The sequence below is a fragment of the Manacus candei genome, unplaced genomic scaffold (genome assembly GCF_025592945.1).
Source record: "Manacus candei isolate 608988 ecotype Guabito, Panama unplaced genomic scaffold, ASM2559294v1 h1tg000050l, whole genome shotgun sequence".
Lineage (NCBI taxonomy): Eukaryota > Metazoa > Chordata > Aves > Passeriformes > Pipridae > Manacus > Manacus candei.
In genome coordinates, this window is record NW_026138098.1 from 17,149,763 (window position 1) to 17,167,996 (window position 18,234).

At 36.2% G+C, this 18,234-nt stretch overlaps 1 protein-coding gene across 4 annotated transcripts in view; it reads left to right on the forward strand.

The window, feature by feature from the left end:
- Positions 1–18,234, forward strand: part of PLCE1 (phospholipase C epsilon 1) — a 149,046-nt gene that overhangs the window by 48,692 nt on the left and 82,120 nt on the right. For all 4 annotated transcript variants that reach the window (XM_051800517.1, XM_051800518.1, XM_051800519.1 and 1 more), the window contains exon 3: positions 14,849–15,140. In XM_051800517.1, the coding sequence (XP_051656477.1) occupies positions 14,849–15,140 (292 nt within the window). The remainder of the gene's footprint in view (positions 1–14,848; positions 15,141–18,234) is intronic.

Genomic DNA, 18,234 nt, shown 5'->3' on the forward strand with positions numbered 1-18,234 from the left:
ACTACTAGGCTTTCATGGAAACATACAATAGTTCCAACATTTTTCCTTTCTTCTATGATAATTATTTAAAATTATTCCAAACAACAGTTTTTGCTTACTTAATAAAGTACATGAATACTTTATTATGTACATGAAAACTTGCTGCAGTTAATTCAAAACAAATCTGTACTCAGTTCTCTTAAAGTTGTTATTTCTCACTAAGGTGAAAAACTTTTGTAAAAGTTTAAAGAATCCCAAATTGGGCATGTGTACTTACAGATAAATGAGACAAAGTTTTCTCAAAACTGGTGTGATAGTATGAAAGAGAAGCTTATAATAGGAATTTAAGTTTTATCCTTCATTTTGAGAGGTTAAGCATACACACAGGTCACTTACGCATGTAATTCAGTGTAATATAATTGCAATTTATAAAAATGATTACAGTGAGCAGAGTGGCTATGAATTTTCGTAAGGAAGCTCTTGTATATACAAAGTTTAGTTGAAGCTAATGCTAAAGCAAAATAAATCTCATGGATGACTAAACTGTAGTCCCTGGGTCTGTAACAATCCCCAGAGAATAAGGAAAGTTAATTTAAAATATTTTTGTTCTTCTGGTCTTAAGCCAGATGCCTTAAATTCTGAAAATGAAGCCTCCAGTGACATTCCATTCCAGTGGGAAAAGAAAGGAGAGCATATACTCTGATCCTGCAGAAACTTACTTCATCAACAATTAAAAAGTGTAATTTAAATACAGAACGAATGTGCTCTCATTCCTACTCCCTTTTTCCATCACTCGCTCTTTCTCATTCATACTCATTTTCTTCTCTTAGAACAAGCATATTTACTTTAAAAAGCATGTCTAAATGTGATGAAGGAATTAGAACTTTTGAAAATTGCAGAACATTAGGTTATTTATTTTATGATTTTCAGGCAAGTAGAACTGAACTGGAAATACAATTAATGAATCAATGTCCTGTGTTTAGATCTTGGAATTGGCTTCCAAAACTCTATTTGGAGACACCATCAATTTTAACTTAGTCATAGTGTTACCATCCTTTCATCTTTTTAGCAGATTCAGATGATACTCAGAAACATTTACTTTGGTAGATACAGTTTTATTCTAGTATACAGTTGTCTTAATGTAAGTATGGCTATTGGTGTATATTAGGTATCTATTATCAAAATTGTATCATGAAATAAAAATATGATATGAAAATTGAATGTACTGCGTTCTGCAGAGCAGTTATTAAGTTTAAGGCAGTGGTTGAACACACCATCTGGAAAGAAGGAAAACGGGAAGTTATTTCTTTAGCTTACTGCACTGTGTATTAGTTGTTCACACTGTCTTAATATTTTCAGCTTTCTTAAACTTTAGAAACTTTCTATAGATACAGCACAGTCTTCCTTAGCAGCTAATGACTAAGCAAGATGAGTAGTGTTGAAGGTACTATGTTCCTGATTCAAGGTACCAACGTGCTTCATTGTACTGTGATGTATTATTGTGATTGCTTAGTTTTAACCAAAAATTTTATTCAAAACATTTACAAGGTAGCCCTTTTTTATTTTTTGGGGGGTTGTCATTAGGTGTTCATAGTGAGCAGTGATGAATGAAGACTCACTTTATATCAGTAAAGTAAAATTAGACGCATTATTTAAAAATTAAGTTCAAAGTATCAATATTATGTTGTTACTTTAGGCAAGCAATGGTGCCTTTTCTATTTCTGGGTAATTTAAAAAAAACCTTAAAGTGGAAAATGCCTCTTTATAGAACAAAGTTATTTTGTTTCATGAAATCATGTTCTGTAGCCTGACCTAAAAGTCTATTAAACAATTCAGTCATGAAAACTCTGAGAATTTCCTGGCCCCTAACTACTATCCAAAATAATCTTATAATTATTCATGTGACCCTATGAACCCAGCAGCTGAAGTACAAGCAAACAAATAGGCATGGATTCAGTGTCTACAAAATTAGAAAATGAGAACTAAGTTTCCTGTGCTAAGGAAAAGTTGCTCTTTTATTAGCTATATGCCATGGATAGGATGCATAAATTTTACAACTGCAGTAATTCGCCTACCAGTCTTTTACAACAATATCATTTACAATTGGTTATAAATGAAAATATTTAGAGATACAGTAAGGTTCTGTTGCACTTCACATTTATGGAATACTTAGGTTTCTGACTGTGGAACTGTGAACTGTTTCTGATAGATTTGAAAACATCCACCTTTCAACGTAAATCCAAAATATATAGTACAATAAAATCCCAATATGAGCCTTTTTTGGTACAAATAATAATAGTCATTGTATAACTACAAAGATGGTTTTATTACATATACTTTGTGTTGGAGCTTTGGCACCTTTATGGTGAGCTGGAGACCTTCATAAGCAATTCTAAGCAGTTCCTTTAGTCACAGGGGTGCAACATTGCACTGTGTAAAAACTGAATTAGCCAGTGCTGTGAACTTTACCCCTTACCATTGATTATCTTATGAATTTTAATATGAGAGATACAGGAATGAAACAGACTATATGCTTTCTGAATCAGTTATTTAGGTATACGTATTAAAATATTATTTTTAAAAAACAGGTAAAGCCAGAGTTTTGCAGAAGTAGCTATAGTGAACTTTGACAAATAGATGAGATTCCAGAAAGAGGATGAGAAACCAAACGTATAAGGGATGGTGAGATATGGTCTTCAACAGCTAGAATTTTTAGGTTGTCTTTTTGGTTCTTTGTTTTTAAGATGGTCACATTGACAGGAGATCTCTTAAGTGTTTTTTTTTTTTCTGTCCTGTGTGTTACCCCTCATGCTTATTGTCAGTTTGTGATTCAGGAAGCTCATCTTTCAAAGTTGTTTAAATAATCACTTCACATGAGTGGGAATGCAGCTATTTTTAAATGTGTGAGTTCTGTGGAAGCCTTTCCTCCAATGGGAAGTTGTTACTAAGGTACAAAACCATACAGATTTCTGCCTGTACCTGATGTGCGGGGGCTTTTTTGTCCATTTCTTAGAGAAAATCTAGACTTGCTATCAGTCCACATATGGAATAATAGTTAAAAAAAATAAGGTGGCTGTTGGGTTCCTCTACTTTGATTGCTCAGTGTTCACCTGTCTTGAATGCACCTATCACACCGTCAGTATTTCAGAAATGAAAAATATGAACATGGTGCCTGTTTGAAATGTTTAATGACCTAATTGAAATAATTTTTTTCTACCTTTGAAGGGGTGTATTAAATAGAGTTTTTCGTGGCTTCTGTTAGAATTTCATACTATTTTTTGCTTGCATTTGGAAAGCTCAGTGACCCACTGTAATAGTAGCATCCCATTACAGTTTGAGGTACCAAAGATGTATGGAATTTACAATGGAAATTTGCATCTCTCTTAAGTTGTAATTATTGAATCATGACACATTTAATATTCCAATGTCTCTCTGGTTGGACTATGAATTATTTGAGTCTGCTTTCTGACAAGGAGTTTTTATCCTAATTAGTCTATTTTATATATGTACTTAGCTGCAGTAAAACTTCTATGCTGAATTGAAAAGTCAACCTACTAGTCTTTTTCTTGTTCTAAATACTTTTTATGACACACCTATGAAGTTTTATATTAATGATTTTTTTTATCAGTAAGACATCTCAAAAGTTATTACTAAAATATATTTTTAAAAAGTAGTAATGTGTCGGGCATATACTTTTATGGTAAACACACAATAGGCAATTTTGAGAGCTGATAACTCAAGAAATTCCAATCCACGTGATCAGATGTTCAAAGATGTGACCCACATCAGACTACTAAAACTATCAGCTTTTCATTAAAAATCCCAATGTGTGCATTAGTTATGTGGAAATAACATAGATTCAAACATAGGTTTGAATAGATTAATTTCATTTATTTAGTTACTAAGACAGCGTATTGTTTGTAAGTGAATTTGTTGATAGAAGTTTGGAGGAAGTAAATAAACACCCAGGAAATAAAAGAGAATACTGGCTGTATGAAGAACTGATAAGGATAGAACAGTAAACAGAAATTTAACTCAATAAGTTGAGAAGTGCTACAAAATTATAAATATTATGATTTAAAATTAAAAAGTTAGCAAGTGAACTTAGTAATAAAATAATTAATAACTATTAAAAGATATATTTTTTCACATACACTTTTGTACCAACGGAAGTATAAATAGCTGACCTGTCTGACCAGAAAGTGATATTTTTGTCCTTTTCTGGGTAAGATTACAGAGGTCTCTCTCACTGTTTCACATTGCTGGAAAGTGATGTGAAGAGCTCTTATGTTGTGTTTGGTGTCATCCTTTCATTTTCTTCTTAATCAAATTGAAATTTCAAGTATTGACAGAAAATCTTTCAACTGACAGTTAATGCCTGTCTCAGCCTCTGTTTTATATCTTAAGTTGATTCTTCTTAGTAGTTATTTGGATCCAAAGTATATTGTCTGCCATGGTTCTTTAAAAGCAGGACTCTCTGAGCTTGGCGATGCTGTGTTAAATATGTGTTCCAATTAGACCAAACTGCTTTTTCTCTCTTTCAAATCTGTGAAGTCCATCTTTCCTTTGGTAAGGGCTATTAAAATTAGTAACATTACCTTACAGAAATAGAAAATTAACCAAGTTTTATCAGAAGTGAAGATGATGATTTGCTGGAAGTTTGGATCTGCTGTTTTAGTTTCTGGTCATAAATAAATCCAGCTCTCAAATGCATTTTTAAAAACTGCATCATCATTTTCATGTGATAACAAATGAAAAAAATTCCCTACTGAAGACAGTGGTCGTGTACCAGTGGCTATTCTGAAGAATGATGAGCTGTGCTTAAGGATTGCCTGTGCAAGATGGTTTCATCCAAATTAAATTCAGTTTCTGCTCCTTGAAATTATCTCATCCTTAACAGGATGCAATTCATACAAAATATTGGCTGATGATGTAATGCATGTTCTGTAATTGCAGTTGAAGCTGTACAAAGTTCAAATAACATCAGTAAATTAATATTAGTATTTTGGCTCTTTTGGCAGCCTTCCAACTGCCATCGACACAACTCTCCATGCTACCAGGGTCAACTCATCTGTTTTCCTGTGTGTCCTCTGCTGCTCTGGGCCATTTTGCCCAGTTACAACTTACTGTCTAGAATTTAATACACAGCAAAAATTGCTGATGAGTAAGTGAGCATTATTGCTCTGTTGCACAGTACTGTTGTCTTGCACTCGGTCCTGACATTGTAAAGATCTTCATTTCCCTTGAAGAGAGCACAAAAGTTTGAAAAGTCTTTGAGAACAGACAGTGCGACAAGGATATTGCTAAGACAGGTGCTGGAAGGGTATCCAGGGAGGACAGAGAAGCAAAGGAAAAGATCTGGGTCTCATGCAGTGACAGTCCTTCTGTAACACTGGACATTATTGGAAAAGCCATGAGTCAATTAGAGTTTGTTATGAGTATGCTGGGACAAGCATCGACCCCTATGATGAAGAGGTACCTGAAGACCATTATTCCTTTTCTGTGATGTGTTCTTTCCTTCAGATGTGTGAGGGGACTGGACAGACTCTATACATGCACCTCCTCTGCCAGTTGTACACACCTTGCCCCAAAGAGAGCAACTTCTTTGGACTTGGTAGGTTTATTCCTACTGTAAGCAGAAAGTGATAGTATATGCTAGACTGTGTCTTGGCATCATGTCCACTCCTATTCCCCTCACCAGTTTCTGGGAAGTGAGGGCATAAAATACAGAGTTTGCTTTTATTCAGTGCCCACAACTGCAAATTATGCAAAGACAGATCTTTTTGTAAAATCACAATCTTGAAAAAAAAGAACATAATGCAAAAAAAGAAAAAAAAAGTCCCCAAACCCAACAAGAAACTAAAGGAAAACCCCACTGTAGTTAATTTAACTGTATTTCCTTCCTTTCCTCTTTTACTGACCCCTGTTCACTGCATTCAAAGCATCGAATTGTAGAATATCCTGAACTGGAAGGGACCCACAAGGATCATCAAAGTCCAACTCCTGGCCCTGAACAGGACCATCCCCAAGAATCACACCAAGTGACTTAGAGCGTTGTCTAAACACTTCTGGAACTCTGTCAGGCTTGGTGCTGTGACCACTTCCCCTGGGAGCCTGTTCCAGTTCCTAACCACCCTCTGGGTGAAGAACCTTTTCCTAATATCAAACCTAAACTTCCCCTGGCAGCTTCCTGCCATTCCCTCAGGTCCTGTCACTGGTCACCAGAGAGAAGAGATAATGTTTACCCCTCCTCTTCCCCTCACAAGGAAGTTGTAGACTGTGATGAGATCTCCCCTCAGTCTCCTCTTCTCCAGGTTGAGCGAGCCGGGTGACCTCAGCTGCTCCTTGTATGGCTTTTTCTCTAGGCCCTTCACTATCTTCAGCATCCTTAATGCAGCAATGCTTAAGTTACAGCTATCTACTCAGAAATCTCTTTGTCTTTCCTGATGCTTCCATGCTAGTGTGCTGCTGCAGTGAACAAATCTTTCCATTTCTTGCATTCTCAGAGCAGTTCCTGTTTTTCTTCCTTATAGTGTCCCAGGCAAAAGATGAACAACACTTGTGAACCAGACCACCCTGAACATACCTGAACCACCTTATAGTAAATACTGCATTTGTCAAGTACTGGACAAAATTGTAGTGGTATTGATTACTGTGTGTATGTATTTCGAGGAAGGCTTTCTCCCTGCCTCTGCCCCCGTCCCCCAAGACAACACAGTATTTCTAGTATCTGAAGTACACTTCAGATTGTACCATGGACTGTATTCTCTTATTTTCTAGGCAGTTTTTTCAAATACAGAACAACATTTCAGCAGACTGGGGATATTTTAAGGAATTTTTCCATTACAAAAAGTAGCATCTCAGCAGTCGAGAAATTCTGTTTAAGCACCATGTGAAAATACATAGAGAGAGCAAGAAATGAGCAAGTTAAGATGAAGAGAACACTGTTAACCCCTGATATTCTGAACAGTGTTTACTGAATTGCATGTATTTTGCTGTAAATGTGTGTTTATAGCTCCATCTTTCTTGATGATCAGTTGTCAAAACAGCCCTTCTATTTCTCAAACACAAATGCAAACCTGCACCAAATGGCTGTGTTTTGGCAAGAGTTCCTTCAGGTGATGACAGTTCTTTTTCTCCTGTTGGTAAAGCTGCAGGCAGGCTACATGGCAAGTGCCATTGCTGAAACTGCTGTCAGTTCTGCTTTGTGGGGCAGTTGTTGGCTTGCAAAGCCATCTGAAGGGTGACATTCAGATACATCTCCAGATACTGTTGAGTATGAAGAACATGTGTATGTACAAGTATATGTAATGTTTTATTTTATTTTATGGCTGTTCATACTTTAAGAATGTTGCCCGTTAGCCAAAAAAGTTGGATCATGAGATGCTGGGAGAGAAACCATGGGAATTTTTGAGTTTGACGCCAACTTGCAAAACTGCAGTTGCTTCCAGATAACTGTTTCAGTATTTGCTGCAGTGCACCTAGAGATACACGCTGCAATGGAGTGTCATGACAAACAAGAAATCAGAGAAGCTTGAGATAGGTAGTGAATCTCTTGCAAATTTCAGTGATGGTACAATTTAATAAAGCTTGTGGATGACTGTTTGTCTTCATCTACTTCATCTTGAATAGTAAGTTAGGAATGGAATTTAATTGACCACAGATTTTATCTGTAGCCCTACTTGTTCTTATAAAATACCAGAACTCAGTGAGACACATAGCCAAAAATTTGATCAGATCTCTTAGCTTGTGCTTATTTGGTCATAGGCGGCTAAATACCGTGAAGAAGACAATGTTCTAAGAGTCTAAATGTCTAGCTTTTGTACTCCAAACACTGAAAAATACTTACCAAAATGTTCAATTTCTTGAAAGGATTTCTGAAGGCCTCACCTATTTGATTGCTAAAGTGAACAAGGCTTCTCAGTGAACAGAGCTAAGAAATAGTGCTGACAGAGCAGACCTTTCTGCTGTTCACAGCATCATCTTTGTCAAACACAGCAATATCCCTTGGCTTTGAACAACCTGCACAACCATTTTAGATATGGGGCTCTGGCATGTCTTCTTGATAATAGAAACACAATAGAAAGAAAAACAAGTGTATACATTATTCTAGGCATAACAGAAAATGCATTCAGTGTTTATATTTCAGTTCTTGTAATTGATACATGATCAGAAATTGTCACAAGAGCTTCGTATATTAGAAAGCCCAGGAATTAAAGATTTCTTTCTTCCTGAAAATTAGAGAAGTATACACACTAAAACTGTGGTACCTCTTTCTTTTTCTTCCATGAAAGTCATGTAGGAATTGTCAATCTTTGGTCTTTTTGAGTGCAGAACATTTGTAGTGAGACACAATTGAACCCTATACTTGGTCACATCCAGTCTCTCCTACTGTTACTTTCTTTATTTGTTTTAAATGTAATTTTTTAGCTGGAAGCTTTTGAACCCGTGCTTAATGTGTGATAACATTCAACTTCTGTCCTGGAACAGGTTAACTCTCCTGAAACCAACAAATGTAAAATTGCCAAAAAGGAAGGTACATTTACCAATTTACTTTTTTTTTTTTTTTTTTTTTTTTTTAGAAAAGGTGTTTTTATATATTTGTAATTTTGCCAAAGTGTTGGCTTTTTGCAGGGAAAGTTTGAGTTGGATTGACATTACTCAGAGATGTTTGTTAACTTGCTGTTTAATATGAAATATTTTTCCTTTTAGGCAGTCTTTCATCTATATTTTGTTGCAATGAAAGTAAAATATTTTTCAACATTTTAGTTGGTGGCTTTAGCAGTAGCAATTGAAGATAGGGTACAGCCATTTTTGCTGTAGATATTAAAGTGTTCTTTTATTAAGAGATCTTTTTTTTCCCTTGACATTGCAAATACCCATCTGTACCAAATCTGGTCTCTTTCTGTCTTCTGAACTAAATGTTATTGTGAATTTCTCTGCAGAGATCCCTGAGCTTTGTGAGTGCAGAAAGGAAGCTGATGAAGGAAGCACTGTAACTGGCTTCAGTAGTGCTGTAAGCAATAAGTGCACACAAGCAAGTAAACCTTCTCAGAGATGGGATCTCTGGCTTAGGCAGTGCTGTGAAATGGGAAAGTTGTTTGGAGCTAGTTTAAGTTGGAAAGCTGCAGTGCTTTTCCAGGATGTCCAAGTGTCTTTGCACCTGGAATGATTACTCGGACTAGATAACTGTAAATGAAGAGTGGAGTATTGGCTGTACTAAATAGTGTGATTCATTTCTATTTTTGCACAGGAAGACTTATTTTTGAAACTATTGAACTAGATTAAAAACAAGGTCAGTAATTATTCTGTTTTGGCCTAGAAATCTGTGTGGGTTCTCAAGACTTGCCTTTAAATCCCAGATCAGTGACAGACCTTTTTTCCTAGATTTCATCATTTCTGCAGATCCCAATTGACAGTTGTTTGTTGCAGCATCTTTGAAAATCAAGTGATTAACAACATTATTCGGGGAGTATTTAAATGAGTGGTTCTCTCATGATGAATTAGGTCAAAGATAAATGTTGAAAATATTCATGTCCAAAGTGGCTTTTGTATTTGTAACTAAAAGAAATGTTCCTTGGACTACTGGCCTCACTCTTGTTTAAGCAGAATAATGTTTGGGTGGTGCTTTTAGATTACTTAGATGAACAATTTTTCATGTAAGAATGTTGGGGAAAGTAATTTATTGATAGAAAAGTCATTACAAAATTTGGTTATTTCTACTTCTAATACCATTTTTTCCAAAAGGTGATAATAGTAGGGAGTAATAGGGGACTATTCTTTAATTTTTTTTAAAAAAAACTCAGCCCCACAATATCCCAATATCCTTAGAAGGAACTGGCCATTGACAAGTACTGGCTCTAGGTAGGCAACATCATTACAAAAAAGCATTTCGTAATCTGTGAGTTTGTACTTTAGCAGTGATCTTAAAATGTCATGAGCTAATCATTGTGGCTGTTGTCATAACCTGAAGGAGATAAAGCTGAGAAAACCCAAAACTTCGGAAATTTGACTGTCACTATCACCTCTTTTTTTAAATTTTATGAGTAAATGCTCCGAAGGGTGATGCTGAAGTGCCATTTTTTAAGACATAAAACTGAAGTATTGATCAACTGTGCATTAGTGCCTCATTCTTCTGTTCTGAGCAAATTCTTATTCTGGTATGTGTGTTTCTCCTTTCAGCCCTCTCCCCTCCGTGCAAGTTCACCTGACATATTAGTTTCTTTCTGCCAAAAGTGCTTTTTTCATAACAGACTATATGCTGTTATGGACTGTTCCATGCTATAGTTGTTTGAATTACATAGTAGAATAAATACATGTAAAAGCAATTGGAGTGATCCTTGGTCATGTCTTCCAAGGGATCATTATTAGCTTCATTTGGTCAATGTTAGTAAGGGTTTTCTTCTAAAAAAACAGAGCCAAAATGAAAAATCACCATCAGAATTTCCTCATTTTAATGTAATTTTTCGTGGAACAGAACAAATTTGGAAAGAGCAGCATTTCCTGTGATGCTAATTGTGTTTAGACTTGTATGTTCTGTAAAACCTTTTGTGTTTTCAAAGGAGATGCTTAAGTGATCTTCAAGGCATACCGTCCTGAGTGTTACTACTTGTTAATATACCATTCTGGTTTACAGGCATTTAAAGTTCCTTTAAAAACATGCAACAAAGGAAGGCTTTGTGTTGCAGGAAGGCTGTGCATGGGCTGTCAGCAGTCCTCCATCACAAAAACGCTCTGTGGGTGAACAGCCAGGAAATCAGACTGAAATGCATAGTACCACCCGAGCATACACACACACCTCTTGCATTTCAGCATTTCGTTTTTGTCGTTCAGGATCTATTGATAGATGTTTTTAGAGAGAGTTTGGACAGATGCAGTAAAATATTAAAACCCCATTACACCCTGTTTTCTCTTATTTTTATAGTGTACCAATAAGCATCATTTTTCATGACTATTCTTTGTGATGAACTTCTTGGGTACACGTATTCTCTGTTATTATAATAAAGTTAGAGAAATTAAGCTTGCCCTCTTATAATGGGAATTTTTGGTGGGAATAATTCCAGTTTTGGGGTTTCATATGCACTAAGCAGATGCTTGATGTTTGGCAACATGATAACATGCCTCCAAGTTTCAAGCTAAATACCTGCGGGAGAAAAAATATGAAAAGAGAAAGAAAAGATCACAATAAAAGATGCATGGATGTTTAAGTAAGAAATCAGAACAATTATTTTTTATGAACTGCCATATCCAATATTTGCAGTACAGCAGCACCCTTGAACTCCAGCTAAATTTTGGGGAAATATCTGTTGTAAACTGTAGGGCAATAAGGAACTATGGTGTTTAGGTTCCTGCCATTTCTGCGTGGTAAGCTTAATGTGTATGGAGTAAAGGACATATTGCAATTTGCAGTTGCAGTGATGGTTAAACAGGAAAAAAGTAAGAGAAAAGTAAGGAATAGTTTCAAGGCCACCATGAGTTACTTGTTCTTATAGTTATTTTTAAAGATATTTTTAATATCTTGACAAAATATGTCTGTTGTCACTGTAAGAAAGTTTTATTGCCTGGAGGTTATCAATAAGTTAACTTGCAGATACCATTTTAAGTTACTACAGGCAAAACTAAGGTTTTTTTTTAAAGTAAAGTTTTGATGATTTGTTGCATACATTATTAAGAGGTGAAAAATCTGTTTTTCCATTTATTTTCCAAATATGGACTTGGTTGTAGGATGGAATTCTGCCTGAATTTAATCTTTATTTTAATGCTAATTTTCATTTTTGAATTCGAGGATGGAGATTTTTTTGTAGTAGTCTGAAAAATTTTATGTTGAAAATAATTTTCATTTTCCTTTTACTTACCATTAAAATCTACCTAAAAAAATAGAAAAAAGTAAAAATCTATTGAAACCATAGTATACTTTCATTGGAATACTGGTGTATGTGGAGTTTCCTATTTCAGCTTATTTCTTATTTTAAAAGTATTTTGGGGAAAAAAAAAGATAAAAGAAAAAGTGTTAGAATGCATGCTTTTATTGTCCAAAGTAAATCTTGAAGTACTATACTTGCGTATAAACGTCACCATTTACGTGTGCTCACTGCAGGACGTTTAATACCACAACACTTTTAGACTCAGATACTGTCCCAAGTTTCTTGTGAGTTATTGCTTGATATGTAGTAGGTGAGACATGGCAGCATCAGACTGCAGATGGCCTTGAAATCTTTAATTTGATATGTAAGGCAAAAGTGAATCAAGAGTGATATGCCCTTGTGAATCGTTGCTTTTTGACAGGTAGCTGTCAGTTTAGTGCCATATTGTACTCTTTTTTTGTTTGCATTCGTGTTTAATTATGTTAGTAATTCTTTGGTAGTGATACGGATCAATATAACTCCATCTGCGAGGATGAACTGTAAGCCCTGGCTTGGAATAAACTTCTCTGTCTCCCAGGCAAGATAAGTTTCCCCAATTGCCTGGTGCAGTCTTTCTGAAAGGTGATTTCCCCTATCAGTTACCTGAGGGATACATTGCTATTCTGATTGTTTCAATTCTTTTCAGTGGCTGACAAGTATACACATTGTATTTTTTCTGTCTTTTTCTGTAACCTCATCAGTGTGCAGCAGAGGTAACACATGCAGAACTTTAATACATGAAAACAAACAGAATTTGAAAATGTTAGGTGAAGTGCAGAGTCTTTGGAGACAGCTAGTGCCCTGAAGTCTACTTTATACAGAAGAGATTAACACCATTATTCTATGTATAATCTCTCCAGCAAAACACTGTCGCCTACTTCTGTCAACAAATGGTTTCTTTGCTTTGGCAGCTGAAAGAAATTTTAGTTGTGTAGGCAACAGAACATGCCTTTATAAGTTGCAGAACCCAATTTTAAAAATATTTTGGATGGTAACTGCAGTTTTGAGAAGTTAAATTATATTCATTAACTAAATATTTTTTTAAACAAGCTAAAAAGACTAATTATGTCTGCTGTGTGTGACACACTCATAATCCAGGCATAAGGCAGGTTTACTATTTCACAGTACACCTTTTGAAAAGGTACTGTTCCTTGCAGACACTTGCTTGATTAAAAGATCTGCACGTATCCCATCCACTTTGAGTGCACTTTCTTTCTGAATAATGGTAGAGATGTGTTCTTGCTGACAGTCTGAGTCCATAAAATTCATATACCAAAAAAAAGAAGATAAAGATGCTCAAGCAGAGGTGTAATGTTTCTAGAAGCCTCAGACCAAACAAATTCTGGAATATTTGCAGGGAGAGGAGAAAAAAGATATATACCACGGCATTTCACTGTGTAAGGCTACAAAAGCCATATCTTAATGGAATTGAGTTATATAGCCATAGTCAACATGTGAAAGTTTTGATTTTTATTTTATGTTAATAAATATGTCAGTGTTCTCTTTCAAATAATTGAATTATATTGCTAATTAATAATTATATTTTCAATATAAAATTTTACTGTTTTCCCCAAGAAACGGTTAATACAAAAATTAAAGCTAAGATAACAAATATGTGCTTTAATATACTGGATTGTATTTGATTTTATGCAGTTTATTTATCTGGATGAAAAGTAAACCTCATCATTCACGGCTTCTTTTACCGGAGGGTCAGATCCCTTGTGGGAGCAGGGCATTGGAACCCTCAGCAGTTACAGGGCAGATCCCAGTCTTAGGGCAGAAGGGGATGGGTGTGCACATCCCTGTACCGGGAGCCACTTCACTCCTTGGATACGTGGCTGGGCACGTGTATGTCCTGTGCTGAGGGTGCCAGTGCCTCTGACATGTGGCGTGCACGGACTGTGCAAACAGTTTCTTATCATCTGACTGAGCACATGTGTGCTTGCTTTGTAGGAGTGGATGCTGTTTTGCTGTTTCTGCCGTGTTGATGGATAGCTGTAATTTGTTTATGTGTGGGGAAGGATGGCAACGAGAAACAAGGCATTAATTACAAAAAACTGTCATGAAGTCATCAGCTTATTTCTTCTGTACGTGTAAGAACTGATGGGGAACAACCTCATGAAAATTGTCATAGCACCTGTCCTAGTGACAGTTACAATGACCTTTCCCTGTATTAATTTTTAGTTTGGTAGTTTGCACTTTGTAATTACAAAGCACAGATCATTGAAACAAATTCTTAATGTTAATCAGTAAGTCAGCATACAAGAATGAAAAGAATCAAGGCTCTCCTTGTATACTAAATGAAAAGATTTCTTCCAGATTCTTGCTTTGATCATTAGACTCTTTTAAATAAGCAAACATTACTTAGTTGCTAAGCCACAGGCTGAAGTTCATTAGTGTGTTATCACAAATATTGGAAAAAGAGTACTAAACCAATATTAGATGGAGGACCTGTGCGTAGGCTGGAAGTAACGCAATGAACGTGACACCAGAACATTTTGAAAGAGGGCTCAGAGTGCTTAAAACCATTTCTGTTTGCAAAACCCCACCCCACTCAGCAAGAAAAAGTGCCAACCCTGAGTTGATCTGTTTTTTCTGCTACTGGTATCTTTAAGAGTTTTCTGGAAAGACAGTAGATTTAATGGTCTTATAAGCAATTTTGTGCATATTCTTTGTTTTAAATGTCAACCAGGTGTATTGATGTGGCCTTTTTTTAGTCTAATGGTTATCCTTAAAACTGATTTTCATTAGAATGCTTGTAATCATAGATTGAAAGCCAGAATGACATCTTATTTAAATACCCTTTTTGGGACCCCAGCTCAGAATCCTAACAAATCAGTTGTGGATACATAGATCTTGCAGGTTGTTCAACTTTACAGAATGTCATGGTCATTTGGAATTTTTTGGTGTTCTTTGTATTATCTTAAGCAAATGAACTAACAGTCCATGCTTTGCATTCTTCACAGATCTTCAGTACAGTGAGAGAAGAAGAGGAGGGAGCAGAAGATATTTTTGAATATATTCCTCATCTTCGGAGAAAGCTCCCAACATTTATTACAGTCTGTATTTACAAAGATGATGGGTTTTGTGTAAAACCATGTGTAGCAGATGCTTACTGTCAATATCGTGCCACTTTACAGAGGACTGCACTCTCTAACTATATAACTGGTGCTTTACTAGAAGCAACTACATCATTAGGAGCAAGAAGTGGTCTTTTAAATATCTTTGGAGGATCAACTGGAAGAACAATGCTTAAAGGTAATGAAGATTTACTTTTTTGACCCCTATCCTCTTTAAATATAGGGTGAATTGCAAAATTATTAATACTATATAATATTCTGTAGTTTATGTACTCATATATGAAGTTAACAGTTAAAAAAGGTTTTCATGTTTTCAGATGTTTTCCTTTGCAATCATTATGTGTCATAATAACTAGATGTGTTAGTTTAATAAACTAAAATGCATGCTAAACTGAATAGATTCTTATTTCAAAACAACACCTTTTCAGGTTTTTTTTCTTGTTGGAATCTGTTCTGCCTGCATCCAAATTTAATGCCTAAGCAATTGTTTTTAGGGTGTTCCTCATTTGCCAAGTGCTCTTGCTCACGGGCTGACTTAGTTCAGGACCTGAGAAAGGAGTATGTACTCTATGTGGTTGTTATTGTCATTATACAGCTAGCTGTCAGCATAGCACTGTGTGGTTAAGTACGTACAGTTCACTACTGATTTATTGTTGGTCTTTTCTTGGATCCATCATCTTTCTAGTATTGGATCATTTCAAATAATGCAGGTATTGTGTATTTGGAAAATGCCAGTTGGAGGATGGATGTTGCATATTAAATTTCCATGCTGATCATCTTCCTATGTAGTAAGAATACCCATATGTGATTTAGTTTGATCAATTTTGGAAGTTAAACAGACAAAAGAATTCTTGGTACAAATGCATTGCATTAAAAGATGGTTTTGCACAGAATGTACATTATCGATTAATTTTTAATTAATGCCTAGAATATTTCATAAGTTACTCAAGCATATGGAAATTTATCGTCATCTGATATACCCTAACAAAAGAATGTTGTATGTCAGTCATACAATGGTAGAAGTGATGCTTGTGGATATTATGGTTTGCCCAACTTTAACAGGAATATGACAAAATCAGTGCATAATTCTCAGTGTAGTTGCTTAACTAGTGCAGATACTGACCTCATTTTTTCCAATAATGGTATAGTTTATGCTTGGATATGGTTGTCTTATTTTTATCCCCAAGAGTGTCCCTCTCTGGTTTTAATTAGTCTCTCTTTAGATGAATCAAATGGGAGAGAGAGACACTAAAATACTGTAAGAAGGACAGGTACAGATGGCAAACTGTAGCATCTGAGTGAATTTCAGTAGCACGTTGAGCAACGTTACTAAGCTTCACATACCACTCATTGTCTGGGAGACAGATATGTACAGTGTCCTGTTTTGGTAGGGTTTTCCTTTTTATTTTGTTTGGGTTTTATTGGTTCTGGGCAGATGAGTGCTTTAGAAGAATAAGTATATACATTCCTCTGACAGCTCGGAAAGCAAGGTTAAAAGAACTGAGTCGTGCTTCAGAACTGAGCTTTGAAACTGGAAGCAGCAGCAGACACCCTGATCTGCTGATATGGCTGCATCTTTTTGTGGAGGCTGGGCTAGTGACTGCACATGAGTGCTCTGTGTACCAGCACACTTTGCACTGTGCACTTTGGGGATCTCTGTGGTGGCAGTGTTATGTGGTGTACATTTTTGTTGTTGGATTCTGAACCAAAGGATGTGAGACATTAGAGAAAAAGCCGAGGTCTGGAACTTGAATTGCAATTCCACTGACAACCTGTGTAGATAGTAGAGATTGTATTTACTGTAGTGGTCTAGGCATGATTTACTGTACTGCTCTCTGTTAAGGAAGAGATATGCTGCAGCTTTAGGATATTGAAGTTTTCTGATGGGGAAGGTTCATGTTCAGTTATACTGTGATCCTTTCTAAAAGCATTTACAGTGTGTTACTTGCTGATGTTACTATCTGAGCCATTAGCATTAGCAAGGAACCCAGCCATATTCTGAATTCAGAGTTGCAGTTGTCATTCATGGGTGTGTACACTTTAAGAAAGAGATTGTCCTGTCCATATAGATTGATAAAAAGATTATTTGTATCTGTTCAGCATCTTTTCTTGTGGCTGGATTTAACCTCAAGCATAAGCTAATGGTTGTTTGGAGGCATTGAAAAGGGAATATATTGATTCTGGTGTGGTTAAACAGTTGTTGTGGTTTAACCCTAGTAGGTAGCACCATGCTGCCACTTGCTTCCCCACAGTGGGATGGAGGAGAGAATCAGAAGAGTAACAGTGCAAAAATGCATAGATTGAGCTGCAGACAGTTCAGTAGATGAAGGAAAAGTTGTGTGCACAAGCAAACCAAAATAAAGAATTAATTCACTACTTCCAATCAGCAGGTAGGTGTTTAGCCCTTTCTGTGAAAGCAGGACTCCATCATGTGTAACAGCTTCTTGGGAAGACAGAGACTTTAATTACAAATACCCTTCCTACAATTTCCCCCAGCTTTTATTGCTGAACATGATGTATGGTATAGAATATACACGTATATGCATATGGTGCAGAATATCCCTTTGGTCAGTTGGTGTCAGCTGTCCTGTCTGAGAAACAGAAAAGGCTGAAGATGTGTAAGCACTGTCCAGCGATAGCTGAAACATCCCTGTGTTACCAGCAATGTTTTGGTCACAAATCCAAAAATTCTTCCTTTTCTATTACCAGTAAGAAAAAGAAAATCTAGTTTGTGTACCTGTGTCAATCTCTAGTACACCACTATGAGGGAGAATGAAGTTTTTGTGGTAAGAAGGTCACAAGCCATGTAGTAAATTAGAGCTTTGACCAGTAACTTACGTTCTGATGCACAGGGGACAGAGAGTGGGTGGACTCCTGAACTCCACTGAATTGCTCTAACGGGCAGCCCATGTACACAGTGTGTGGCAACATATCCAGTCTTGTTCTGGAGGTATGCAATATGAGACCACATATGAGCCATTTCACTACTTTTCCTTCAATATGTTTACAATTTCTGGAGATGAAGTTCAGCACTCTCTTGCACAGTCTGTTTAAAGAGGAGCCCATAACTCTAATGAGAAGTGCCTTCATGATTTAAAAGGAAGACTTATCAAAAGCTTTATACTCTCTGTAGTTAGGACTTTTATGTAACATCTGCCCTGGAAATAGGGACCCTACAAACAGCGAGTCCCTAATGCTGGGATAGCCTCGTGGGTTTATGCCTCTCTAGCACCAAGCACATTGTGAGTTCTTTGTGTTCAGTCCTTCAGGAG